Below are 24,821 nucleotides of genomic sequence, written 5' to 3'. Positions count from 1 at the left end.
CTGAGCTCAGGGACACCCGCCTCGCTGCCCACAGGCCTCGGGGCCTTTGCACTGGATGCACTGCTGCCGGGAGCACTCCCATTCTGCTGCCTTACGGCCTTGCTGAAATGCCGCCGTGCCCACCTGACTATACGACCATCACCACCCAGCCCACCCCCAGCCTCCTTACCCAGGTCTAATTTTCCTGCCACTCGATCCCAGTTAGCATGGAAGCTCCCTCCCGGATCTCACCCCCTGGGACGAGTTCACAGAAAGGACCGGAAGCACTCGCGCTGCAGCAGGTGCACACGGGGCACTCGCTCCACCACAACGAACCCGCGGAGAACCAGAGCGGGGGGTGAGATGGGACCCCAGAGGCCATCGCTCCGAGCGCCCGCCTCATGCAGGAGGCAGCACCCGTGCCAGCCTCTGGGGACGGAGAGCTCACTCCCTCCCGGGGCAGCTCGTCCCACCTCGGGCCGCGACTGCTCCTCCTAAAGAGCGGCCCTGGCGTGTGGCCTCTGGTGTCGTCGCCTGCGAAGCTGAGGAGCAGAGGAGAAACTCCCTGCCAACCCCACTGTCTCCACTCCACTGAGGCCACTGCTTTGCGAGATTCGATTATGCAGACAGCTCCCTCCTCCGCCCCTCCGCTGCCCCAGCCTTTCTGCCCGGAAATCACTTCACGGCTCAGACACCCCTTCCAGGAACTAGCGACCTGGACAGTCTGGGCTGGTGTTAGCAAGGACTTCCTCACACCGTTTTCAGCCCTGCTCTGCAAGCCCAATGCCGCCGGGGGCCAGGAGGCATTTACTGCAAATGGGCGAGCAGGCTGCGGGGGCTGAGGGGCTGGGGGGCTGGTGGAGTCGATGCTACAATGTGACGATAGATAGAGCTTTCAATTTTTGAGGATCCAGACATCCAAAATGTTGTGTAAAATTTCCTAGTGCTTAAAAACTAGCAACTAAATTCATAATTTTAAAAATACCATGTGGGCCACACAAAACACATCTGCGGGCCAAATCCCGCCCACGGCTGCCAATCTGGGACCTCCAAACACCTCTGAACAGAAGATATTTTCAGCAAAGAGAGGGGAGGCCTGGGTTCGGGCTGGAAGCTCGGGACGGGCACAATGGCCGGGCAAGGGCCCAGGGGCCCTGTCCTCCAGCCGGAAGGGGTCAGTCGCCCTGCACCCGGGGTCCAGGCGAGTCGTCTCCGGGCAAACAGAAACCAGCCAGCCCGTGACAAGCACGAAACCGCCTGGGAGAAACCCCCAGGAGGGGAGTTAAGAGAAACAACTTTGGTCATTAGGGTTGAAGGGGAGAGAGTCCAGCTCCGCAAGGAGCTGCTGCCACCCAGAAGGGCCACGGGAAGAGATTGGACGGAGCCCAGTGCTGGGCCCTGTCGGGAGGGCCGCCGCCTGCTCACCGGTGGAAGCTGTCCACCATCTTCAGGTGCACCCGCAGGTCCTTCTTGGTGAGGTGGTCCAGCATGCGCGCGTCCACCAGGCACTCCATGAAGTAGCTGCGGTACTGGGGCAGCCCCAGGCTGGGCAGCCACTCGTTCCCGATCCACTCGTGGCTCATGTCCCCATAGGCCAGGGTCTGGGAGGAAGGCAGTGCCAGGCTGCAGCCGACCACAGCAGTTCACCCAGGGGTGGGCATGGTGGGAGGTGGGGGTTTTAAATGAAGCTTTTAGGTCCCAAAATGACGTGGCCCCATCAGGGACAAACCCCTGCACTGAGGACAGAGCAGCTCCCGGGCAGGCGTGTAGGGGCCGTGGGGCAGCTGCCTCCGATTCTCAGCCTCACCCCTGCTGGCGGCTGCAGGGCAGAGGGCGCCAGAGCCAGGGAAACCCAGGGGGGTCTGCTCCTCCGCACCCCACACCCAGAGGGGACCCCTGAGCTCTGTGTCCCTCGCTCGAAAAAAGGTTTAACGGTTTTTACATTCACCAAGTGCGTTTCTCTAAGACCGCAATATCCAACCTTTTTCATCTCACGGCACACGTAAGCTAATTACCAAAATCCTGTGACACAAAAATACATTGTGTTTCTTGCAGACCTGACAAAAGTGGGTGTGGTTTTGACTCGTTCATAGTGTGGTGCTGGCTGCTGCCATTTTCCATGTGGAAAGCGAAGGAGGAGGCCGGGCCCTGACTGAGCCGGGCAGCGCCTGGCTAACCCTCTGGGCACAGCAGCGACCGTGTGCTTAAGCCACACACCAGCTCTGCCGGCCTTCCTGGGCTCAGCACCCCGCTGCTGCGGACAGGCTGACATCTGCACTGACCGGCTTCCCTGTGCGACGGCCGTGCTTGCAGCCCCACCGTGGTCTCACTTGCCCGGCTCGCTGTCCAGAGGTGTGGCTGCGTTCACTGCCTGTCTCCCTAGAATACGAGCCCGAGAGGGCAGCTTGTTCACGCCCGTGTCCAGAGCCTGGAATATTTCTCACTAAGTGAACGAACGAGAGGCCTCTGCTCAGCTCACAGGCCCCCGAGAGGGCGGAGGGAGGAACAGGATGCTTCCAACCTACACCTCATCATTCCTGAAGGGAGCCCAATGGGGGTGGGGGGGAGTGGGGGGGGATACAGGCACCAGGCAGGCACAGCCCGCGGGCTCCTCTCCTGCCAACCTGAGAAGCCAGGACAGTAGCTAAAGGGGAACGAGGAGGGAGGGTCCTCGCAGGTGCCCTGGACCCTGCGTCCGGCAGGGGGTCTTACCTGAGCCCAGCTGCCCTCCTCACTGTCCTAGCAGGAACGTGCAGCGTGAGGGGAAATGGCCAAGTCAAGAACCTGGCAGCATGCACCCCAGGCCCCATCGAGAGGGAGCCCACACCCAGGGCTGGTGGGTGAGCAAGGAAAGTGTTGGCGAGGTTGGGAGAGGAGGCAGGTGTGGGTGCCATGCTTTTGGTAAAAGGGCAGCAAGGCCCTCCCGTCCTTGCACAGGCCTCAGCGCCAGGCAGGACCCCGGGTCCAGGCCCACAGCAGCGCAAAGCTCTCTTCCCCGCCCCCCCTCGCCCCCCGCCTGGTGCCAGCTGTGACCGTGGAATGGACTCCGCCCCCCACCCCCACCCAACCGCTCTGTCTCTCTCCTTCCCCACCAACCTCCACCTGAGAACAAGCTCAGTCACATGACAGGGCTAATCTCACACTCGACTGACTTCCCACAACCTTCCCCCGCCCACCTTGGGCCATCAGCCCTAACCCCAGGCCCAGGGCCGACTCACTGTTTTAGTGGATGTTGCCAGAGTTTCCATCTCTTCATGGGTGACCCAGACATTCCCGGAGGACTGTAGAGAGAGGAAACCTAGCTGGTCCTGCAGTGGGTCCCAGGGGTCCCCCAAGGACAAGGACAAAGCTCCCTCCCTGAGTCCTCCCACAGCCTGGCCCAGCTCCGCTCACTGTCCAGCTCTGTGTCCCTTGCTGAGCACAGGGCCTGGCACTGGGACGTGTCCCCAGCGCCTCCTCAGTGAGCGAGCATGAATGCTGCAGCGTGGACAAGAGCTGCCCCCAGCCACAGGGAAGGCCCACGGAGAGGCTGGAGGCCTGGGACATTGTTCACAGATCCCACTCCCTCAGCCACCGCCATCTGACCACACAGAGCCCCGGAGTCCCAGCTGCCTGGAGATCCGGGACTACTGGCAGAGTCAGGGGGGAGACGGAGCCCCTGGTGGTATGTGGGAGGCAGAAGCTAGGGCTGCTGGGACCCCAGAATCAACATCACCCCCTGCAGACCAGGTGGACCCCTGTGTGGGGATGGGAAGTGGGGGGCAGACACAGCTCCCGTCTCCAAAGACCCATGGGAGGCTCAGCAGAGCTACTCCAGGGCCTCGGGAAGGGCCTTGGGGAGGGAGAGGCCGCTCACAGTCCTGGAGGTGGGCGGGGCGGAGGGGCTGGTCAGCGACACCATCTCCTGGATGGCCAGCCGCAGCTTCAGCCGGTGCAGGGCGTTGCTGATGCCGATCTCCCGCTGGATCTCTGTGTCCGACAGGGCCGACATGATGGCCCCACTCTTGACGTTGGCACGGCAAGCTGCCACGTACCAGGCTGGCATCCCCACCCAGAGCTGCAGACACAGGCACGGGGTCACTCAGCCGCCTCTCCAAGAGCTGGGCAACCCCCAGGGAAAGGCCAGGCCCAGCCATGGTCTCAGAAGAGCAGACGTGGAGAGGACCATCATCAAACGCGTCTCCCTTCACAGTGGAAACTCTGGGCCTGGGGGAGGAAGGGGCTCCCAGCTCTGCCCGGGGACCAGCGGGGCCTGCCGCCCTTAGCCAACAAGGTAACTGCTGTGTGCTGATGGGCATGGGGGCGGGGCAAGTCTAGGTCCCATGAGTACTTGGCAGGAGAGAAGCATGCTGGGAAAGTTCTGCCCAGAAGTCCCCCACCCAGGCCCTGAGTAGACCCTCTGCCTAGGTACCTCTAGCCAGGAGACCACGGTAGGGCCGTCCCACTGGGCAAAGGGCAGTCCCTTTCGGCGGGCGTCTTCAAGCAGCTGGTGCCTTGCAGGGAGAGGAGCAGACTCAGCAGTCCTTCCTGTGCCGCCCGGGCTGGCCCCAGGGACACGGCTGTACCCCGTGCTGGGCTCCTCTGCTCACCCCCCCAGCCACCCGGCTGCCACCCTGCTCTGTGCCTGAAGCAGTGACTCCAAGACACGGGGCAGGGACGCCCTCCAAACTGAGGGCGAGAGCTCTCACTGTGCACGCGGCCCGACCACGACCATCTCGGTCTGCTCTGCCAGAGCCACCCTAACAGCCAGTGCCCAGCCTCTGCGTGACCCCACGAACCAGGCCAGCTCAGTTCAGAAAGGGCCTCCTGGGCTCTGACCACCTGAGCTCAGCCCCATGCGGCCCAGGGGACGGGCAGGGGTGGCAGCCAGGGGACGGGCAGGGGGTGGCAGCCAGCCTGGACGCTGCTCTTACTTCTTCTTCAGCCGCCGGTCCCTCTCTGCCTGGGTCCCCAGCTTGGCAGGCACCAGGGGCTCCTGCAGCCCGAGCTCGGAGTCTGTTAGAACTAGAAGGGAAGCAATGGCAGGTCAGCCAGACCCTCTGCTGGTCCCCCTGGCGGGTCCAGGACTGGGGAGCAGACCAGCTGGAAGCTCCTCAGTGCATGAAACCCAGGGCCTGACGGGACCACCCACCATTCCTGGAGCCTCCGCTCAGCGTCCCACACCCAGGCCACCCCAGCCCCGACGATGCCCCCTGAGCGTTGGTCCTGCGGGTATTTTCCAATGGGATGGAGCCACACTGTGCGACACTAACAGCAGCAGAATCCTCACCAGAACTTGTCCCTCCTCCAAACCAAGCTGCAAAGGAGACCCGGAGAACCAGACCCGATGGGCCACGAGGCTGAGAGAATTCTCCTGGCCCAGGTCGGACGGGGAGACCGCCTCTCAGGGTGCCCTCCTTCGCCAAAACCACCACGAGAACAAGTACAAGTCTGTCTGCTCCACCCACGGCCTCCTGAGCGGAGGCCGTCCCCCAGAGCGCATGCAGGGCAGCACCTGTGCGGGCACAGAGGGCAGCTGGTGTGGCTGGTCCAGAAGTCGGAGGCGCTGCCCTAGGCTCAGGTGCCAGCAGGCGGGAGGAGCACAGGAAATCGGCTTCACACAGAAGCCTCCTGCCCTGATCAGACGCAGCAACCTGGTCTGCGGCGTTCAGCTCCCCTGTGCTGGGGCAGAGGCTCCCACACGGAGTAGAGGGCTCTCCCCTCCCAGTCCTCCTAGCTCACTGGGTTCTGACTCACACCTTCCCGGGTGCAGGAAGGTATAATTATGCAATTATGCATTGGGCTCAAAGGTTCCTTTTCTCATTGATCATGCAGGTTCCCCTTCATGAAATTGGTTAATGCTCTCGCTGCCTTGGGGGCTTCTAAACCTCTTCAGCTGATTCTGCAAGGCCCTTATGAGCTAACCCAGCCCAGGGTCCAAGCCCACCTTCCCCTCCCCCACCCCTCCTACCCACTCGGAACAGACTCAGCTGCATACAGGACTCTCACACCCACGTCTGACCCCCTTCCCCTCCTACTTTGCCTCTAGATTCACCCAAGATATTGACAGCAGAGCAAGCCGCTCCGTGGCCCCCACTGCACCTCGGGCATCTCACTGTCGCTGAATTGTCTCTTCATTGCTACCTTTTCATCAGAGCTATTTGCAGGAATGGACTTAACAGTGAGCCTGTGTCCAGAGTTACTCCACAAGTGTCTGCTAAGCAAAGGACTGAGGAGATGCGGGAAGCGAGGAGGGAAGGAAGAGAGCTGACACGGCTGTGTGCCTACCACCTGCCAGGCGTGCACTAGGGCTTCCTATCACCGCACAGTGGCGCAGGGCCCGCTGCCAGGCTCCGACTCGAACAGGCCTATGAAATGTGGGTCCCGGAGGCCAGACGGGCCAGAAGGAGTTCCAACCACACTGACTCTCCTGAAGGTCCTGGGCACAGAGCATCAGACCCTCAGCTGGACGACCCCTCGAGGCCCAGCCTTCACTCTGTACAGGAACCTCTTCAGCCACGGTGGCCTGACCCTGGTTGGAGCCCCCGGGGGACGGGCGGCCGCCCGCTGGGGAGCAACAGGCTAACGGAAACCCCGTCGGGCTGGGGTCCCTGCAGACAGCAGCAGCAGCAGCCAAGCCCACACCCAGCCCCCTCCTGCCTCCGGCCCTCTACTTGAACTTGGACTCGTTTGCTGGGAAGGGGGCAGAGACCGTGGCCCGCAGCTCCATCGTGGCTCAGCTGGGTCAGCCTGCCCTTCTCCTTTTTCCCAAACAGGCGGCCGATGGACGACTTGATGCCTTTGCGCTTGGCGCCCTTGTGCAAGGAGTCCTGGCTGCTGTTGCTGCTGCTGGGGTTGCTGCCCTGGTCCTCCACGGCACTGAGGGTGGCACAGAGGGGAGAAGTACAGCAGGAGGGTGGAGGTCAGACCTCAGGAAGAACTTACAGGCAGTGTCAGAGTTGGGTGGGAGTGAGGGAGCGATCAGAGCAGGTGACAAGGGAGACGTGGGACTGTCCTTCCCTGATGGTGATTCAGAGAAGTGAGATGTCAAGATCGCTGGATGCTGTGATGGCCTTGGGGATGGAGAGCTGGGAGGGCTCCCTTACCTCTTGCCTTCCTCCTGGCTCAGGGCTGGGTGGCCGCGCTTCTCGAGCCGCAGCGTCCTGGGTGAGGAAGGAGGAGAGGTCTCACATTTTATGGTGGCTTTATCCTCTCGGTTCTGTTCCCGAGACACTGGTGACTGAACAGACAGTGGAGCCATCAGGGGATAGAGGGAGAGATCTGGCCGCAGGAAGAGCGCAGCGGGGAGGCCTGGGGCTGGGGAGAAGCCAGAGAACCGACCACAGGACCTGCTCAGGCCCACTCACCTGCAGCTTCCTCCGGTGCTTCCGCAAGTCACTGGGCTGGAAGAGAGAGAAGCGTGAGCTCACTCACCCTCTGGGTGCCTGCAAGTCCACCCCAAGGGGAGCCCAGGTCTCAGAAGGGGAAGGTAGGAGTCAGAACCTCGCCCAGGTCTGCAGAGACATCGCAGCAGAGAACAGCTGGCCCAGAACAAGAAGCCAGGGCCTCTGGGGGGAGACAGGTGGGCAGCGGTGGGCTTCCTGAGCCCATGCTCCTCCAGGGAGAGGTGTGTCCAGAACAGGACGTGCTCGTGGCGGGACGTGTGGGGTGTGTGCACATCACGGGAAGAGGTGGAGCCCTGCCAGCCCCAAGGCTGAGCCCAGCGATGACAGGGCTGCTCCTCTACTGACCCAAGACTCACCAGGGTCATGACCCCCATTCGGTCCAGGTCCTGAACAGCACTGCGGGAGGCACACTTAGCTGTGGAGCGGCCACTAAATGCAGGAGACCCACTGGCCAAGGACAGGGCAGTCAGAGAGGTGGGGATGGGGCCGCGCCTGTGCGGCTGGGTCAGATTGAGGGCCTCCATGCTTCCACTCGTCACTCGCGTCTCAATCTCCTCCGCACGGAGCTCCGTGGACTCTTTCTCCTCCTGGATCATCCTGGAGGCACAGACCAGCATCAGCCCCAGCATCGGCCCCAGCATCGGCCCCAGCATCAGCCCCAGCATCGGCCCCAGTGGGCCACCAGGAGGCAGGTGTTTCTGGCCTTGCCCAGCACTTCCCACTGCAGCTTAGAAAGATTCTTCTCTTTCTTGTGAGCTCAACTATGTAACAAAACTCCCCAGTTTAACAAAAGCAGTTGCTGGGAACGGAGGCAATTTAGTCAGAGGAATACAAACCATCTGTACGTCAGAATCGTCAGCCTAACACCCACTACAGGGGGACCTCGAGTCCGGCACTTGGCTCTCTGGCCTCAGTTTCCCAATGTGAGGAGTGGGCTACGTCCCCAACACTGGACCTTTCACTGTGCTGACCCGTTCACAGGAAAATGAGAATAATGGGGGTGGGGGGGCGCTCAGAGAGACACTGTCACACACGCTGTGTACGCACAGTCACACACGTACTGACGTAAAGGTGCCAGCTGAGGAAGAGGACCTGCTTTTCTGTGGAGAGCATGTCTTCCCAACGTTCGGGGCGCTAAAGGTCTGATGGTTGTAGAATGGCTGTGACAGTCGGTAGACTAGAAGCTGGCGGTCCTGTCAGCACCTGCGTGTGTGTGTGTGTGTGTGTACCATGTTAACTGGCCTGTGACACCCCAGTGTGGGCGCCCCTGACCCAGAGCCCTCTGCGGCCCTGAAGAGCTGGTGCTGTCCGGCCGGCTCTTCCTTGTCATTGGTCATAACATTAACAAACCCTCTCGACGGCAGGCAAAGTGCCCACCCGGGTCACTTCCTGTCTGAGGCCCCGTTGTGGGGGTGGTGACACCCGTCTGAATCCTGGCTCTGCCACTCCCTGTGCTGCTTTAGGCAAATCCATTGGTCGCTGGTTTCTGTCCCTTGTCTGTCAAGTGGAGATGATACCGTCTCCCCCAGAAATGGTGGTGAGACTGCAACAGCCTTGGTGGGTGGGAGCTGCACCCTTGGTGTCCGCTGCAGACGCCGCCGGGGCACAGCCAGCCCCGCAGGTCGGTCTGAGGTCAGTGCTGGGCACAGCCTCCGGGTCCCTGGACAGCGGCGCTCTCGGGCGCACCTATGAGAGACAAGCGAACTGCGCACTTCCTCCTGCGGCGGCCCTGACCTGATCTCCGCGTTGATGGCGTCCAGCTGCTCCTGCAGCATCATGGCCAGGGTCTGCGCATCGGAGTGGCTGCCCGGGGAGACAACATCCACGGAGCCCACCAGACCCCCTGGCCCATCCTCATCCACGTCAGAGATCTCAGGGTCACTGTCGAAGGCAGGGGCGGCCGTGGGGGCCAGCACGCCAGGCAGTGGAGACCGCTCCCAGTCCTGAGCAAAGGAGGGAAGAGGAGGGGCATTTGTTCACCCCAGATCTGGGGGTGCAGAACCTGCATTTTAACAAGAGCCCTGGCTGATCTATTTGCACATAAAGTCTAAGAAATATGACTGGACTATCAAGGAGCCCGACGGCAACGTGCTTAGCGGGGATTCCAGAGGCAGAGATGCTCCAGCCAACACTGGCTGTGCAGCCACCGAGAAGTCGTTTCACCACCCTGTGCCTCAGTTTGCTCGTCTGTAAAAGGGGTATTCACAGGACCTGTGCCATAGGCAGTTGTGAGGACTACAGTGCTCAGCCGTGTCTGGCACAAAGTAAGCACGAGTAACACAAACAAAGGGCGACAAGCCCCAGGGTGTCTCGGGTCCCGGTTTGCACAGCAGGACCCTCTGGTCACCCCGAGAAGAGGAAGCTTCTCCAAAATCATCCTGTGAACCTCTCTGGTGGACAGAGGCCCTCGAGAGGCACAGAGCAGAGCTGGGGCAGCCAGAGAGCAGGGGAGAAGAGGAGCGGGGTCTGGGCAGCAGCTGAACAGGAAGAGGGTGAGGGGAGAGAAAGAGGAGCCTTCACACTGACTCCCCACCCCTCAGACGAGGAGCTCCTCCCCCCTTCCCTGTCTGTGGGGGCCCTGGGCTCAGGACAGAGGTCAACCATCCCGGGCCAGGCGGCAACCAGACGCCTACGCTTCCTGCTCCTCCGAAGGCTCAGTGAGATCTCACAGCAGCATCTCAGGAAACTCCAGGTGCCGTCCCAGGGCCCGCTAGCTACCCTGCCATCCCGCCATCTCCCCACAGACCACAGCTTTGTTCCAGAAAGCGTGCCAATCCCATCCTGCCCCCGTCCCCACCCGACCACACGCCTGCACACCCAGGCACACGTGCGCACGCTTCGCTGGGCCCCAGGGACCAGGAGGCTGGGGGAGCGCAGCTGTTGCAGCTGCCGAGGCCCCATCCAGGGCTGCAGCTGTCACTGGCACGGGGTGGGGGGCAGGGGAGGATTTGTACCACACGCCAGCCAGCTGTGAAACTGGAGCCAGGCACGCGGCCGAAGTGACCCCACCTCCCGGGAGATGCCCCCCTCACCCTCCACCCCTCACCTTGGCAGACTCTTCCCGCAGCGAGAAGCGGCGACGCAGGCCCGGGGCTGCCGTGCTCAAGGAGAACCGCAGGTCCACCGCGCTGCCCGTGTGCGACCTTGCATGGGGCAGGGAGAGGACGGGCTGAGCCCAGCGCACCCACAGGCCCACAGAGTCCCAGTCTGAGAAGAGGGTCTCTGCTCCCCTACACGCAGCCCGTGCTGTGATGGGCCCAGAGCGTCTACAGTCAGAGCCACGGATTCCCGACACCGAGGAAAGCAAGCATGGCAAGCGGCCTGGTGTCCTCAGGCCACGTCTTACAAATTCAGGGCTGGTCTCTCCTGAGCAGCCTGCAGGAAGGGAGAGCCCGAGTGCCGCCCACTGGCTCCGTCCCCTCCCTGCCCCACCGCACTCCACACAGGAACGCCTGCTGACCACTGAAGATGCAGCTAAGTCTTACCACCGACACCACAGGCTCAGCACCCCTTTCCCTAACCCCAGCCCCACCCACACACACCACACGCCTCCTTTCACCTCTCTGCAGAGAAACTGTCCCATTGCCCACAGATCGCTATTGCCTCGAGGGTTCTGATCTAAAGGACCTTGTTGGGGAGGACACGGCCAGGCCTGCGAACCTTGATGGATTCACTCATTCAGTCTGTTCCTCACCTGCCTCTGGCAGAGAAGGGAGGCAGGGCTACGTCGCCTGCTTCACACAATATGGAGATAAACCCAGAAGCTCCCTGCAGCATGGACCCAATTCCAGCACGAGGAGAGCCCCACCCCCATCTCTTAAATGTTCTTGGGAAAGATGCACAACCTTGTAAGGAACAGTAAGGGAGTTCCTGATGCCTCACTTCAATCTCTCCTGCTGCTTTTGTGCCCGCTGCCTGCCACCTGCCCTAGGCAGCCCTCAGCTCAAACAGCAATCCTGCAGACCCCTGAAGATGGTGTCTCCAGAGAACTAGAGGGAACCAGACACCCTCCATGGGCGGGCCGTGGGCCGTGCGCCGTGGGCCGTGGGCGAGCATGTAACTCGGCAGACCCTCTGCAGGGCAGGCCCTGTCCAGGAAGCAGGAAGGATGGCCTGTGTCCACTGCCTGGGGAGGGCTCCCTGTGTGTGACCTGAGCACCCCTCCGAGGTCAGGGCTCCCTGCTCAGCTGACAATGAGCTGGGTGGCTTTGACCAAGCTCTCCAGGCCTCAATGTCCCGCCCTGAGGTCCTAGGCGGTCTTTTGGTGGGAGGAAGTCTCCTCCTCGGGGTCCACCAGGACCCCACCCAGCCTCCCGTGCTCCAGTACCTGGAGTGGATGCCATCCACCAACGGCCCCCCTCGACCCTTCAGCTGGTCCACCTCTTGGCGCAGCTTCTCAATCTCTTCGGACAGGCGGCCCTGTGCCAGGCAGACCCGGTGTGGGGTGGGGGTCAGGGAGGGACAGAGAGGGGAGAGAGGGACAAAGAGGATGGCAGAGTTGGGGAGAAGCAGCAGAGGGCACTGCAAAGTGCAAAGCCAGGGCCCAGACCAGGCCCACAGATCACACCAAAGAGACCGATCCAAGTGAAGAGCAAACAGAAGGTGGCGGCAGGCGGGCCGGGCTGGGCTAGGACAGGGTCTGCCTGGGGAAGGAAGGGGCTTAGGAGCAGGCCTGAAACCCTCACCACACCTGGCATGACCCTCGAGCTGGGCAGCAGAGGCCCGTGCCCTCGGACCTCACAGACACTGCCCAGGCAGGAACGGTGGCCGAGCCTCCTGGAACCCCTGCTGCGGCCTCAGCAAGCTGTTCTGCTGGGTCCTTCACTGGCCCTGGTCTCTGCCGCCTACCCTATGCCCTATGCTGTGGCCTCAGGTCCTTCTTTACACGCAGGTGTCATGCACCTGCTGTGGCAGGCTCCAGTGAGGATCAGTGAGATCACCTGCACCGTCCAGCCAAGGGGCTCACTCTGTGCTGGGCACCAGAGCAGCTGCACCCAGCACAGCCCCCGCCCTCCCCGGCTCGGCGGCGGGCGGGCAGCGGGTACCTTGTGGTGGTGCTGCTCCTCGATCTGCCGCTGGGAGCTCTCCAGCTCCTGCATCAGCGTGTTCTGGAGGAGAGCAGTCATGAGCCAGGACCCAAGGGCTCCTTCCCCACCTGCCGGGACCTGGCCCGCGAGTCTGCCCTCTAGGGCGGCAGCTCCTCCCTTCTCCAGCCTGACTATGGGCAGGCAGAGGCGCCAGGCCCAGGCCAGCCTCCACCCTGACGACCCTCTCACATCCGACCCAGCCCCTCCGGCCCCTCCAGCCACTCCCCTCTAGCAGGCCCTGTTCTCCAGCAGACCCCATCCCTCCCGCAGCCCCGCCCCTCCGACCTGGGGCACCCACCTTCTCCTCCAGCGCAGCCATGCGCTCCTTGAGGTGGAGCTGCAGGCGCTCGTTGGACTCACTGAGCAGCCGGTCCACGGTGTCTGACAGCCGCTTGTTGTGGTCCTCGTTCATCTTCTCCCGCTGGCGCACCTGCACACCAGGCCAGCCCAGGACCATCCATGCTCACCTGTCCCATTCTCATTCTCCGAAGCCCCTCTCCAACTCCCCAACCACCTCCTCCCACCCCTCGGTGGCCGTCCCTGGCCAGGGCCTTCCCCCTGCCCGCTTCCTCCCTGCCCCACCCACAGACCACCCTGGGGGTGGTTAGAGAGGGGCCTCACCCTCGCCAGCTCCTGGTTCTTCTCCTCCAGCTGGCCCTCCAGCTGCCGCAGGTGCTCCTCAATGTTGCCATGCCTTTCCTCAGCCTGTGGGCAGGGACAGGTCAGCGCAGCCCGGTGTCCGCCCTCCTGCTCAGGTCACCTGTTTCCTGCATCCTGGTGCCAAGTGGTCTCTGGAGATCGGGGCCTCAGGGGCCAACAGAGCCCAGCCCTCCCCCTGCCACCCTGGAGCAGAACAGCCTTAAAACTTCCTGGAGCTGCATCGCAAGACACTGGAAATTCTCCACACACTTCGGGAAAAACTCCACCTGAAGGCATGAGCTGCCTCCAGAGAAACTGACCTGCACTTAAGTGCATGGACTCAAGCCAGAGCCTGGACTCAAATCCTGGCTCCCTCTCTTCCCAGCTGTGTGACCCTGGGCCAGTTGCTGAACCTCTATGTGCCTCAGTTTCCTCAACTGCACAATGTGGGTAACAACAGCTCTGACGCCTACCACCTGCAAGGACTAAATGAGACAACAAACGCTAGCCATGGTTATGACCTTTGTGATCAGCCAGCCCAGACAGTGTCTCCCGTTCTGTTCATGATCTCCAGAGATGGAGACCCCCTTGTTTCTGCTGACGAGGTAGTCCAGTCCACCCCTCACCTTACAGTCAGGACAACCCTCCTCATGACTCATGCGAAGAAAGGAGTCCCTCTGTCAGTTCTGGGACATACTAGAGCTGCTGCTCAGCATCACACATCCTCGCACTCTCTACCTAGCCTTGATTCCCAGGGGCTGGGAAGTCCTTCGAAACCACCAAGTCCAAACCCAATTATCATCATGATGATGACATCATCATAGAGCCAATGGTGTCATCACATACATGACATCATCATGGATATGATGACATCACCAAAGAGACAATGGTGTCAACGTAGAGATAACAACACTGGTGTCCAATCAGGGAGGGACGGACTTTTCCCTGGTCACAAGCCAGTCAGTGGCAGAAGCAGACTTGGCCCTGGGTCTACCTAGGTACACCCAGCTGCAGGTTCCACCCACAGGGCCCCAAGCTGCCACACAAGCAGAGGCCCGGGCCTGATGCTTACTATACTGGCTTCCTTCTCTGCATGGGTGGGGGGTTAGCCTCTGCCTGGCGGCAAAGCCTCCTAAATCCCCGATTAATCCACACATGTCTATGTCATGCCCTCCCCCAGCTCTTCCAGAGCCCAGTGTTCAGGCTGCACACCTCTTATGAATTATTATCCATAAAGTTAACTATCCACTCGTTAAAATCATATTCTCTTTCTTCATCCTAAAGCTGCAGCCTTCAAGCAACCAGCGTGGTCCCTAGATCCAGATGCTTCACTTTAATAAAGGTAGATAAGCATGGATTAAACTCCACCCCCTTCAGGAACTACAGACTTGGATCCCATCTCCTCTCAGACCTCATCTTTGCAGGGACGAAAGTTCTAATTTTCCATTCCAGACACAAACCCAAGGAAGTATTAACCAAATGGTGGAAATGATCACTGAAAGAATTTGCATGAGCACCGTCTCTTCTACTTCTCGGAGCGCATTCACGCCTGCTGTAGGGCTGTCCCATCCCACGGGGCAATGAGGGCGAGCACCGCTCCTCCAACCGACAGACACCGGGTGGGCTTCCTGCAGTCGCCAGTGGGAAGTGGCAGGGACACCGCGGACCCCTGGGCCCGGCCACTCACCTTGGTGAGGGCTGCGATTCTCTGGGCCAGCTCGGCCTCCACCTCCGGCAGCGTCTCTGCCTTCCGCAGGGTCTGCTGCAGCTTCTGCTCTGCCACCTCCAGCAGCTCCTGCAGGTGTCGAGCCTTCTCCTCGCACTGGAGTGTGTGGCAGGGGGGACAGTCAGGAGGGAGCGCTGCAGCCCCCCAGCCTCAGCACAGCGCCAGGACAGGCCAGGAGGCAAGGAACGACCCTGGTTCTTGGCTGCCCAAGGCGACCTGCAGGACCCCAGAGGCCGCTGGGCCACCCAGGTAAGGTTCCTGCATGAGGGAGACTCCCAGGTCCAGCACACGCCCCCAACCCCACCAGGAGCAGCTACCTGGCGGTGCAGGGACTCCTTATTGGCCAGCTCGTTCTCCAGCTTGTCATTGAGGTCATGGATGGACGTGGCCTCACGCTGAGCAGCCAGGTAGCGCTTCTCCAGTGTGGTGATCCGCTCCTCCATGTCTTCCTTCTGGGCCAGAGCCTGGGCAGGAGCGGAGGGGCCCCAGGCAAGGTCATCGGCTCCCCCTGCACCTCCCTGTCTGCGCCTCCCACCAGTGCCTGGCGGGCTGTCTCTCTCCACACTGCCCTGCCTGCGTCTACCTTACCTCCTCCATCCACAGCTCCTGCTCTAATGGGACCCCACCAAGTGCTCAGTCTTACACTCCCCAGCGCTCGCCTGGCCCCCCTCACTCCCAAGGCATCCAGGCAGTTGCCCTCCTGAGCGCTGAACACTGCACCCAGCACGCTGGGGCAGGCCAGGCCTTGCTCACCTCCCGCAGGTCCCGCTGATGCCTGCTGCTCAGCTCCTCCGACTTGATCAGGTCCCGGCGGGCGGTGCCCAGGTCCTCCTCCAGTTCAGCCACTGCTGCTGTCAGAGTAACCAGTCGCTCCCGGGCCTGGCTCAGCTCAAAGTTCTGCTTCTCCAGCAACTCCTGCAGCTCCTGCAGCCGGCCCTCGTCATCCTCCAGGGACAGTCAGCCGTCAGTCCACCATCGGTGCCCAAGACATCCCACTCCCCTGTGCCACCCAGGCAGGTCGGAGGAGGGACGGCTCTGCCCAGCTTCTGAGCACACCTCAGTCCACCTGCCTCCTCTGGGCCCAGGAGCTCACTCTTGCTCTCCTGTGTGTCTCTTGAAAAGCAATACTTTCTAGTTTGACCTACTATTTCAGCATCTTATAACCTAGAGAGGGGCCTGACTGAAGAACAGGCTCAGAGAAAGCATCTTCCCTGACGGAAGCTGACACACAGGTAGATGGGCCCTGACAGTTCAGGTGGACAAGCACCTATGTGCCTAGCAGTGGGCACGGAAACTAAACTATAGATTTCGCTGCAGATGGGTGTGAAAAGAGAAAAGAGAAGGGGATATTGGAAGAAGCCCTGAAATACTTTGAGCAGCTGCTCCACTGAACAGGTCAGGGCCCCGCCTCCACTGAACAGGTCAGGGCCCCGCCTCCTGTCTGTGGGAAGACATGCCCCTGCTATGCAGCTCCCATAACCCACCTTCCACAGGCGTTTCAGTCCCAGCTCCACAGTCCCCTCCTCTTCCGCCACTCCATCCCGAAGCCCTGCTCCCTGCTGCAGGGCAGACACCTGCAGGGCACAGTCCCAGCAGAGTGAGTCAGAGACAAGAGAAGCTCTCCTATGTTCCAGTCCCTTCTGGGCCCCCTGCCTCCCTTCGGCCAGCAGTCTCCAGCCAAGACAGCGAGACAGCAGTGAGCATCTACAGGAAGCTGATGAGCAAAGGGTGAACCAGCCTTGGCTTCCAGCTCAGGTACAGATGGAGGGTGAGCAGGCGCTTACCTGCTGGTGGGCACCTGCCAGCTGCTCCTCCAAGGTGGTGACTCGCTCCAGGGCCGCCCGGAGCCGCTCTCGCACCTGCCCAGGTAAGGAGGTGAGGGATGGAGGAAGAAACAGAGACCCCACTGGGCGCAGGCTGGGGGAGCCTGGGCTTGGCTGACCACTGTGGTGTGAGGCAGAGAGGCCCTGCCAAGAGCAAACTTCCAGAGGGAACCTAAGGGGAGCCCCTGACACTGGGCAACGGAGGAGGGAGCCTGTTATGAAGCTGGCAGATGGGGTGGGAAAGAGGATGCAGGAATCACAGAGAAGGGTGCGCCGGGGGTACCTTCTCGTCCAGGGCCTTGTGGTGCTCGAACAGCGACTTGAGGGCCTTCAGCACCTCCACCTCACTGGAGACCCCTGAGGGCGACTGGGCCTGGCGCTTCACCACCGTCATCCGCAGCGATCGCTCGTGCCGGGACACCAGGCACTCCAGGTGTTCCAGAAGCAGCTGGCCCAACCGGGAGGTGAGAGGAGGGCCGTGAGCAAGGGGGTAAGGGTTCTAGGAGGGCCCACGTGATCACGGTACACACGAGTACAGCCATGTGCGCCGTTAACATGTTGAAATACTTCCGTGTTCATAAGCAACTGCTGTCCCAACCAAATTCCACCCCATGCCAGCTGCCCTGGCCTCCCCCCAGGACCTCAGGTGAAAAGCCCAGCACTGATGGTGGAATAATCTATCACCCAGACATAAGGCAGAGATGTGCCTAGGCTGGCCAAGGGGTCCACCCACACACACACAGGCCAGGTCACCCCACTGACCCTCGTGTTGTTCCGCTCTGCTTTCAGCTCCGATATCTCTTCCTCCCGCTCTAGAAGCTGCTCCCGACACATGCTCAGCTCCCGGGTTAAGGTGGCAAATTCCTGAAAAGCCCACAGCCCCTCAGTGCATGGGACTCGCGCGGAGTCTGAGAGGCCACGGCCCTGTGCCCCTGCCCCTGCCCCTGGATTGCTGCCTTTCTATCAAGGCCACGGCCAGATGGCCAAGCATCTCACACCCTGGCAGGCCTGGCGCTGGCGCTGGTTCACTCCTCAGCTCCCACACTGTCGCGCACACTGTACCGACACAGGACTCGACGGCACGCCCGGGGCACCGTGACACCACCCCAAAGGACTGGTGCTCCCCTCACCTCCTCCGCTCATCGCTGCCTGGTTCCCCAGGCCTGGATGCCTCCCACCTGCCCCCCACCTTGGCCCACCTGACCCAAAGCACAACGTTAACACAAACTTCTTTCCGGGTTTTCCAGTTTCTGTCTCAAGGACCCTTTCCAAGCCCTCTAAGGTCTGGTCAACCTGAGTCACCTGCTGTCTACCTTTGCTCCAGGGGCTCCCTACCCCCCTCACCCCGCTCCGGAGCCCAGCCTTCTGTCACCACCTGAGGAAATCACATCCTCCTCAGACCTTCCCAGGCCTCCCCACCTGCCACCTCCAAGAACAGGGTCTGGGGAGCAGCAGCCAGCCTGGGGTGCCACCTGCTGGCCACATGAGCTCACTGCAGCTGCCAACTATGGCTGGTTTTCTTCCTGCATCCAATTCCACCCGCTTCTCCAGAAGCTTGGAAGGGACAGGGAAGGGATCTGCAGGGAGGTGAGGGGCAGTGGAGGCTCTGAGGGTTCCATCTGCTGACATGCAACTGAGATGGCTCGCTGAGGGCCCTGAGGGCGCTGGGCTCAGCAGGGCTGGGGGGGGGAGGCGTGCAGGGCTCAGGTCTGACCTGGGGGAGGGCGGAGTTCAGGTGGCGCTGCAGCTGGTCCCGCTCATGCAGGGCATCCTGGAGCCGGCCCTGTGTGGCCGCCAAGGTCTCCTGACTCTCACGAAGAGACTCTAGCAGCTTCTCCCGCTCATCCAGCATGTTCACCATCAGCTGCTCAAAGTTGGCATCTGCATCAGCACCATGTGGGGGCCCCAGAGGGTCCCCCTCGTTGATTGTGGGCATCACCTCACACATGGTGGGGTGGGCAGGGCCTTCTCAGCGTTGGGGACAGGGAAGGGATTCACAGGGCTGGCACCTCCAGGGGGACCCAGAGCAGGGGCCTCAGAGAGGGCAGTGCCAGGCGAGCAGACAGGTGGGCGGGGCTCCTCCCATGGCATCAGTTGCTCTTGGTCTGAAAGGGGCCAGGTGCCTGAGGCGCCCCTGTGAAATGGAGCCCGGGGGCCTGGCCTAACCCCTCAGGGCTGGGGCTGGGTGGGCTGTATTCCCAGGCAGGCAGGCAGCAGCTGAGCGTGGCCATGGCAGACAGGAAGAGGGTGGCTGGAAGAAGGCCCTTTGCTTAGACGGAGTTCTGGAGCCTGGCAGAGTCCCAGCTGGGTCGAGCAACACCCATGGTTCTGGAGGGCAGTGGCCTGTGGGAGAAGAGACTGCTGTGAGGACCCGAGGAGTGGAGAAGGCACCCAGGGAAGGGTGGAGAAAAGGAGAGGGAGGTGTCAGTGCATGCCCCTTCTCAGCTTACTCCCACCCCAGCCTCTGCCCCTGCTCCCCACCCCAGCTGTCAGAAGTGCAGCCGCAGTGGAGTGGTGCCCACCCACGTGGCTCCCTGGCCAAATATAGAAATGATTCAGGCAGCGGCAGGCTGCCCAGAGCCCTCCTGAGACCTGGGGTGGGAGAGAGCGAGGGGAGGGACCAGGGCCTCTGGCCCCACACTCTGGCCAAGGCAGGCAAGAAGGGGTTAAAGGACACCGGGTGGTCCTGCCCTGATCACAGTGTCGCTGGGCTCCCTGGAGAGGCTCCTTGGTGAGGCCCGGCTGGCCCTGAGGCCCAGCATTCAGGGAGGAGGCTCTGACTCATCACCCCACCCCTGAAACCTGGCACACAGCAGCAGGTGTCCATTCTGCTTTCATGGCCAGATGATTCGAGGAAGCCCAGGTGGATGTGGGGTGGGGCTGTCACTCTCCTGGGGCAGGGCTAAGACGTGGGGGCCCTGCTCAAGGCTTGGAATCTTCTCTCTCCATATAACTTCCATTGCTGGTGCTGTGTTAGCATGTGCACAGCCTGGTTCCAGCAATGCCTTGAGCCTGGCACAGGGATGCCCAGTGATCAGAGCAAAGGAGGCGGCAGGCAGCTGGGGACTTCTCTGCCTGCAGCCAGCTTCCAACCGCCCTGCTGCTGCTGAAGGCCACCACCTGAGTCACTTTGCAGAGCTCCTGTTACATGAGAGACGTGAGGTGTCCAGCAGAGCAATGCTCCACAGACAGTCTTTCCTTCCTTCCCTCTCCCTCTCCACTTGGGAGACACAGGGACAGCTTCTTGTCCACCCCTCAGGTGGCAGATTCGAGAGGACAAGACACATGGGGACCCAGTGTGAGGTCAGAATCCACAGGAGAACCAGAGAAGAGCCAAGCCTCTTCCACCCCAACCCACCTGCCATGCCCTCCCCCAAAGTGCTGATGATCTGGGCAGAAACGGGCGCTGAGGGAGGCTGGGGAAGGATGCGGGCCTGGACCAGAGGAAGTTAGAGTGCCAGCGTGAGAACTAGAGGGCCAGTGGTTCAAGCAGGCGTGTGGGTACTGCCCACACATGTACAGAGGTAGACACAGAGCACAGAGACCCAGGACATACACACACGTGGCCACGCACACGCTCCCAGACACACTCTGACCCAGGGGATCCTGTCCCCAAGCTGACAGCCACCATGGAGGCAAAAGAGTAGTGCCCTGGTCTGCACCTGCCCACCCCGCATCCCTGCGCCCAGAACAAGAGCCCCGCTGCCACCTCACTGATGCTGCGAGCACCAGTGCCCAGGACCCTGCACCCTGGGTGCTCCACCTGTGAGGCTGAAAGGTCACAATGCCCCACCTCTCCAAGCTCAGCATAGCCAGGTCCTCATCCCTCCCCTCCCCGACGCCCACCCCAAGAAAAAAATGAGAGAGCAGGAGGGAGGCTGAGGTAGAAAGCATGCTGAGGAGGGACACTGATCCAGGGCCGCCTGCAGGGAGTGTAGTGACCCGAGCTGGCACCAAGGAGACCACCTGGGTCGCCCTGGGCTTCTCACCACCTACCGAGGCCTCTGCTGTCAGACGGACCCACAAGGTCTGCTTTGCTCCCTCAGAGGGATGAGCTCATGGATAACAGAGCTGGGAACAGCAGGAAGCACCATGATGCAGAGCAGTACGAAGCACCAGTGCTGGGCAAAGGTGGGCCTGCGGGAGGGTTTCACAGGTCCTCATAGGAAAGGCCTGGGAGGTTCTCAGGCTGCCCACTGTGACATGCTGGCTATTTGGTCCAACTTGGCCTCCCCCAAAATCCTCCTGGTCATTCTGGCAACTGAGAAGCTAGCTTCGCTGCCACCAGCCCTCCCCCAGCCTCCCTCCAAGCCAGGTGCCAGGTAGCAGCTCCGTTTGCCCTGGCAAAATGCCATCAGGTAGAGCCAGCTGCCCTGCTGAGGGGGTTGGCCGAAGGGAGCCCTGGGACAGGGACACCTTTAAATAGCGCAGTTATCACCTCAGCCTAACAAAGCCTCAGCTCCTGCTGTCCAGTAACACGCACAGGCCCTGATTCAGAGGCAAAAGCTACCGCCCAAAGCAAACATTGTTGGGGGATGGAGGGGTTGCCAGTGAGGGGTGCGGGCAGGCTGTAGAACAGCGGAAGAGGCTCCAGGTGAGCAGGACCGTGTGGGTGTGAGCAGGGAGGGGTCAGGGCTCACAAACACGGGACACAAAAACTCTGAGGTCCCTTGGGCTTCCCCAAGCGTACCCCCATCCTTTCCCAGCAAACAAGAGGAATGGGTACTTGGGTCCGATGCTCTGGCTTCCCGCTGCCCCACCAGATGGCAGGCCCCAGCACTGTGAGAACGCGGCCAGGGCCGGGCTGCTGCCCCACGGAAGCCACAGGGCCAGCGCCAAGCTGCCAGTTGGTGCTCAAATCCCGAAGCCCATGAGTTGGGCCGAGAGGGAGCCTCAGAGCAAAGAGCTAAGAGGAAGGTCATCCTCCCAATTCGACGGCAGGAAATGGGGAGGGAGGTGTGACCCAGGAAAAGAACAATTGTGACAGCAACTATGATTTACTCAGCTTTTACCACGTGCCAGGCTTGTGCTGATGGTTGGCGTATCTTAACTCATTCCAGTCCTCACCATTCCTTTCAAGGACACGGAATTCTTCTTCCCATTTCAGAGACGTGGGAATCGGGACTCAGTCACATAACCGTGTTTCCACAGTGAGTAAGAGGAAGAACTAGGTTCAAATCCAGTCTGTTTGAGTCCATAGAGGGGCCTTACTCCTTCACCCCATGACCTTTCTCAGGCCTTTCCGACCCTCATCCAGGGTGCCAGGGTGCTGCAGCCTAGGCACAGCTCCCCCTCCCCTCTGGGGGCAGGTCTCTGAGCAGCAGCCACCCTGGTCACTGACGAGGCCACTGGGCCTATATCTGTGAAGCCCATCTCTCTAGCTGCTCCCAGGTGTAGTCCTTGAATCCGTGTGACTATGAGAGGGAGAGGGGGTTAGGACGTGGATGAGAATAAAGGAGTGAAAATTCCATCTGTTGCACATATTCTGGCCCAAACAAGGGCCAAATATTGTGGTTCCACGACTGGCCTAGTGTGAGCTGAGGTCTAGTAACTGGGCCCAGCCCCCCTTCTACTTACTGCACCCATCAGAGCCTCACTGCAGGGTCCCCCAAGCCCAGGGCTCCACATGCATTAGCAATGGTGGTGATCACCCCATGAACCCCCCCGCCCCCCACACACCGAATGTCCACTACTCATGGACCAGCCAGGCTCGCCACCCAGCATCTCTCCTTTAAGCAGAGTCCTGCTCCGTAGTAGTTGCTGGGCCTCCACCCTCCAGCACTCACCCGACCCCAACTCCCTTACCTAGAACTCCGGGTTCCTGCTTGGAAGGGCTCTCTGAGGTCCTGCATGCCCACCTCCCCACAAGCCTACAGCCTGCGCCCACTGTGCGACTGGTGAGCCAGTAGCTGGGTGAGTCCTCAGGCTCTGCTGGCTTTGGAGCGACCCCTCCCCAGCCCAGAGCTCCTGCCCCACAGCCCTGCCCCCACAGCATTCTCAGTTCCCAGAGACCCCTCAGTGCATCAAAGGGCCTAGGAGCAGCCCCTACAGAGTTGGCCTCCACGTACTTTTTGCTCTGATGGCCATCCAGAGGGCCACGTTTGCGCCTATGAGCCAGTACCGTATGCCTTCCAGAGCTAATTATAGGTCAGTGAGCCAGCAGGCCGAAGGGGGGACAGATGGTGACTTCCTGTGGCTACAATGCCCACTCCCTCCCCTCCATTTCTCCCAATTCTCTACCTGGGACCTGGGGCAGCTTTCCATCCTTCAGTCATCCCTACTCCGTACCAACCCCTCCTCTCCAGCACACATACTCCACACAGCTCCATACCACCCCATGTTCCCATAGCAACCCATCCAAGGGCCTAAGCCCTAGGGGAGAGTATCCCTGGCATAGAGTGGCCACAGCTAGCTCCCTCACATCCTAAAGCCCTCTCGCCCCCAGCTCCCTGGCCCTGCTGAGCCTTCACCCTGCCTCATTGCAACCACAGCCTGACTGCCCGTCCTCTCCCCAACTCTCACCATGAGCCTCAGAGGCTCTGAAAAGACCAGAAACCCCTGACAACTCTTTCCAACCCTAAGAGTTTAGCAGTCGAGAGACCCAGGAGCCTGGCTCCCTGCCCTGCCCCTCCAATGCCTCCTTAACACCCAGTTGCCAGGTCACACACCCGAGTCTGACAACATGATGTGCTCAGCAGCACATGCCCAGACAGCACTGGCTGGAGGAGCTTCCCTTCCTCACCCCCTCCCCCCACACTCCGCTGTCTTCCAGAGCTGGAGTCCCGCTAGGCCAGGTGTCTAGAGCAGTCTGGGGGAGGGGGCAATAACTACTGGGATGTTCATCATCTCCTTATTCTGAGATACCATTCACCCCAGGCAGCCTCCTCAGACCTCAGGACGAAGTCCTAGAAAATAGCCAAGGGAAATCATTCAAACAGCTCCTCCTGCCCAGGCAGCTTCCCTGGGAGTGCCCGGCTGCTGATGGTAGGGGGTGGATGGGCTGGAATCCCACCCTGCGGGCTCTGCCCTTTTCTAATCCAATAACCATATAACGAAATGGGGAGGGGGCTGCTACAAGTGCCTAGAGGGTAACTGTGTGTACCTTTCAACTGCCCCATGGCCCTAAATTGCCTTGAAAAGAGCTAGCACCTAGCACGATCTGGCATACAGTAAGTGTCCAATCAATGTTTGCTGAACAGAGTACTAAGTGACAGTTCCAACATCTCTGGAGAAGCCTGGCTATTGGAGGGGTCGCACGGGGAGCCTCCTCCGTAACCACTTGCTCACTTACAGCAGCAGAGCAGCAACCCCAAGCCCCTGCCCCTAATGGACACCGCCTGGTGCCTCTCCTCAAAGGTGACATCAGCACCTAGTGGCACCTTGTCCTCCACCCCCATCCTGCTCAAAGCACTCACACGGGTTTCCAAGCCCTCCAACCGGACTGGACAGCTCTGTTCCCACCACCAGAAGCTGCAGGATCGGCCCTGGAAAACAGACCGCGTGGTGGTCAGCTCCGCACCCTCACCAGACCGCTCAGGTTCTCCACCCTCGCCCCCACCTCAGTGGGACTCCGGCTGGCACTGCGCAGACGGGCATCTCAGGCTCAGTTTGCACCTGACAGTTGGAGGGTGAAGAGCTGGCGACATTGAGAAGGGCGCTGTGAGAGGCCAGGAAGGTTGAGGACCCCCGCCCCAGGAGAGCGCGAAGTCCTCAGCGCCGCTGGTGCCCCCTGGTATCTTTGGAGCAGAGCTGGCCCAGGAGTTGAGGCGCTTCTCCGACTCTCCTGGGGTGGGGGTAGGGGAGGAGGAATGGGGGTGCAGCCCCTCCCGTTTTCTCCAGACCTGCCACTTAGCCCCCTCCTCCGAGGCCGACGGATGAGCACGAACTCCACCACCCGACAAATTGGGCATCGCCCCATGCTCACCCCAAGGGCACAGCACTGAACAGGCCGGTGAGGGGTGGCGGCAGAGGGACAGAGGGACGCCGGAAAACGGGCTGATGCTGAAGGCGCAGGAGACCCCTCCCCAAACTGTGCGGAAGCTGAAGGTGGAGACATCTACCCCCGATCCGGGTTCTGGACGCTCACCTGCCTGCAGTCCTCGAAGACCGGGCAGCTCGGCTGGTCAAGGAGCCCCCGGATCGCGAGGCCCCTGGCTGGTCGGAGCAGCTGCAGCCTCCCAGAC

The 24,821-nt window shown here is 61.1% G+C and overlaps 1 protein-coding gene across 7 annotated transcripts in view; it reads right to left on the bottom strand.

Annotated features, from left to right (window-relative positions):
• PPFIA4 (protein tyrosine phosphatase, receptor type, f polypeptide (PTPRF), interacting protein (liprin), alpha 4) overlaps positions 1 to 24,815 on the bottom strand; it is a 30,241-nt gene extending 5,426 nt beyond the window's left edge. The window contains exons 1-26 of one of the 7 annotated variants that reach the window (XM_014533429.1): positions 24,725 to 24,815; positions 24,054 to 24,122; positions 18,353 to 18,981; positions 17,401 to 17,502; positions 16,922 to 17,086; positions 16,600 to 16,674; positions 16,300 to 16,389; positions 15,569 to 15,760; positions 15,133 to 15,279; positions 14,777 to 14,911; positions 13,072 to 13,155; positions 12,749 to 12,880; positions 12,409 to 12,471; positions 11,691 to 11,782; positions 10,411 to 10,507; positions 9,099 to 9,307; positions 7,721 to 7,961; positions 7,326 to 7,361; positions 7,065 to 7,198; positions 6,671 to 6,837; positions 4,893 to 4,983; positions 4,391 to 4,472; positions 3,836 to 4,036; positions 3,198 to 3,260; positions 2,692 to 2,718; positions 1,405 to 1,580 (exon numbers count right to left, since the gene is read on the bottom strand). In XM_014533429.1, coding sequence (XP_014388915.1) covers positions 1,405 to 1,580; positions 2,692 to 2,718; positions 3,198 to 3,260; positions 3,836 to 4,036; positions 4,391 to 4,472; positions 4,893 to 4,983; positions 6,671 to 6,837; positions 7,065 to 7,198; positions 7,326 to 7,361; positions 7,721 to 7,961; positions 9,099 to 9,307; positions 10,411 to 10,507; positions 11,691 to 11,782; positions 12,409 to 12,471; positions 12,749 to 12,880; positions 13,072 to 13,155; positions 14,777 to 14,911; positions 15,133 to 15,279; positions 15,569 to 15,760; positions 16,300 to 16,389; positions 16,600 to 16,674; positions 16,922 to 17,086; positions 17,401 to 17,502; positions 18,353 to 18,586 — 3,035 coding nt within the window. In that variant the 5' untranslated portion in view covers positions 18,587 to 18,981; positions 24,054 to 24,122; positions 24,725 to 24,815. Of the gene's footprint in view, positions 1 to 1,404; positions 1,581 to 2,691; positions 2,719 to 3,197; positions 3,261 to 3,835; positions 4,037 to 4,390; positions 4,473 to 4,892; positions 4,984 to 6,670; positions 6,838 to 7,064; positions 7,199 to 7,325; positions 7,362 to 7,720; positions 7,962 to 9,098; positions 9,308 to 10,410; positions 10,508 to 11,690; positions 11,783 to 12,408; positions 12,472 to 12,748; positions 12,881 to 13,071; positions 13,156 to 14,776; positions 14,912 to 15,132; positions 15,280 to 15,568; positions 15,761 to 16,299; positions 16,390 to 16,599; positions 16,675 to 16,921; positions 17,087 to 17,400; positions 17,503 to 18,352; positions 18,982 to 20,634; positions 22,267 to 24,053; positions 24,123 to 24,724 lie in introns of those variants that run through there. The other 6 variants (XM_014533434.1, XM_014533428.1, XM_014533430.1 and 3 more) reach the window with 6 other exon arrangements.
• Between the last annotated feature and the right edge of the window lie 6 nt (positions 24,816 to 24,821).

This window comes from Myotis brandtii, unplaced genomic scaffold (assembly GCF_000412655.1).
Source record: "Myotis brandtii unplaced genomic scaffold, ASM41265v1 scaffold975, whole genome shotgun sequence".
NCBI classification, from domain to species: domain Eukaryota; kingdom Metazoa; phylum Chordata; class Mammalia; order Chiroptera; family Vespertilionidae; genus Myotis; species Myotis brandtii.
Note: the sequence above shows the minus strand (reverse complement) of the source record. Positions and strands in the feature narration are given on the sequence as shown.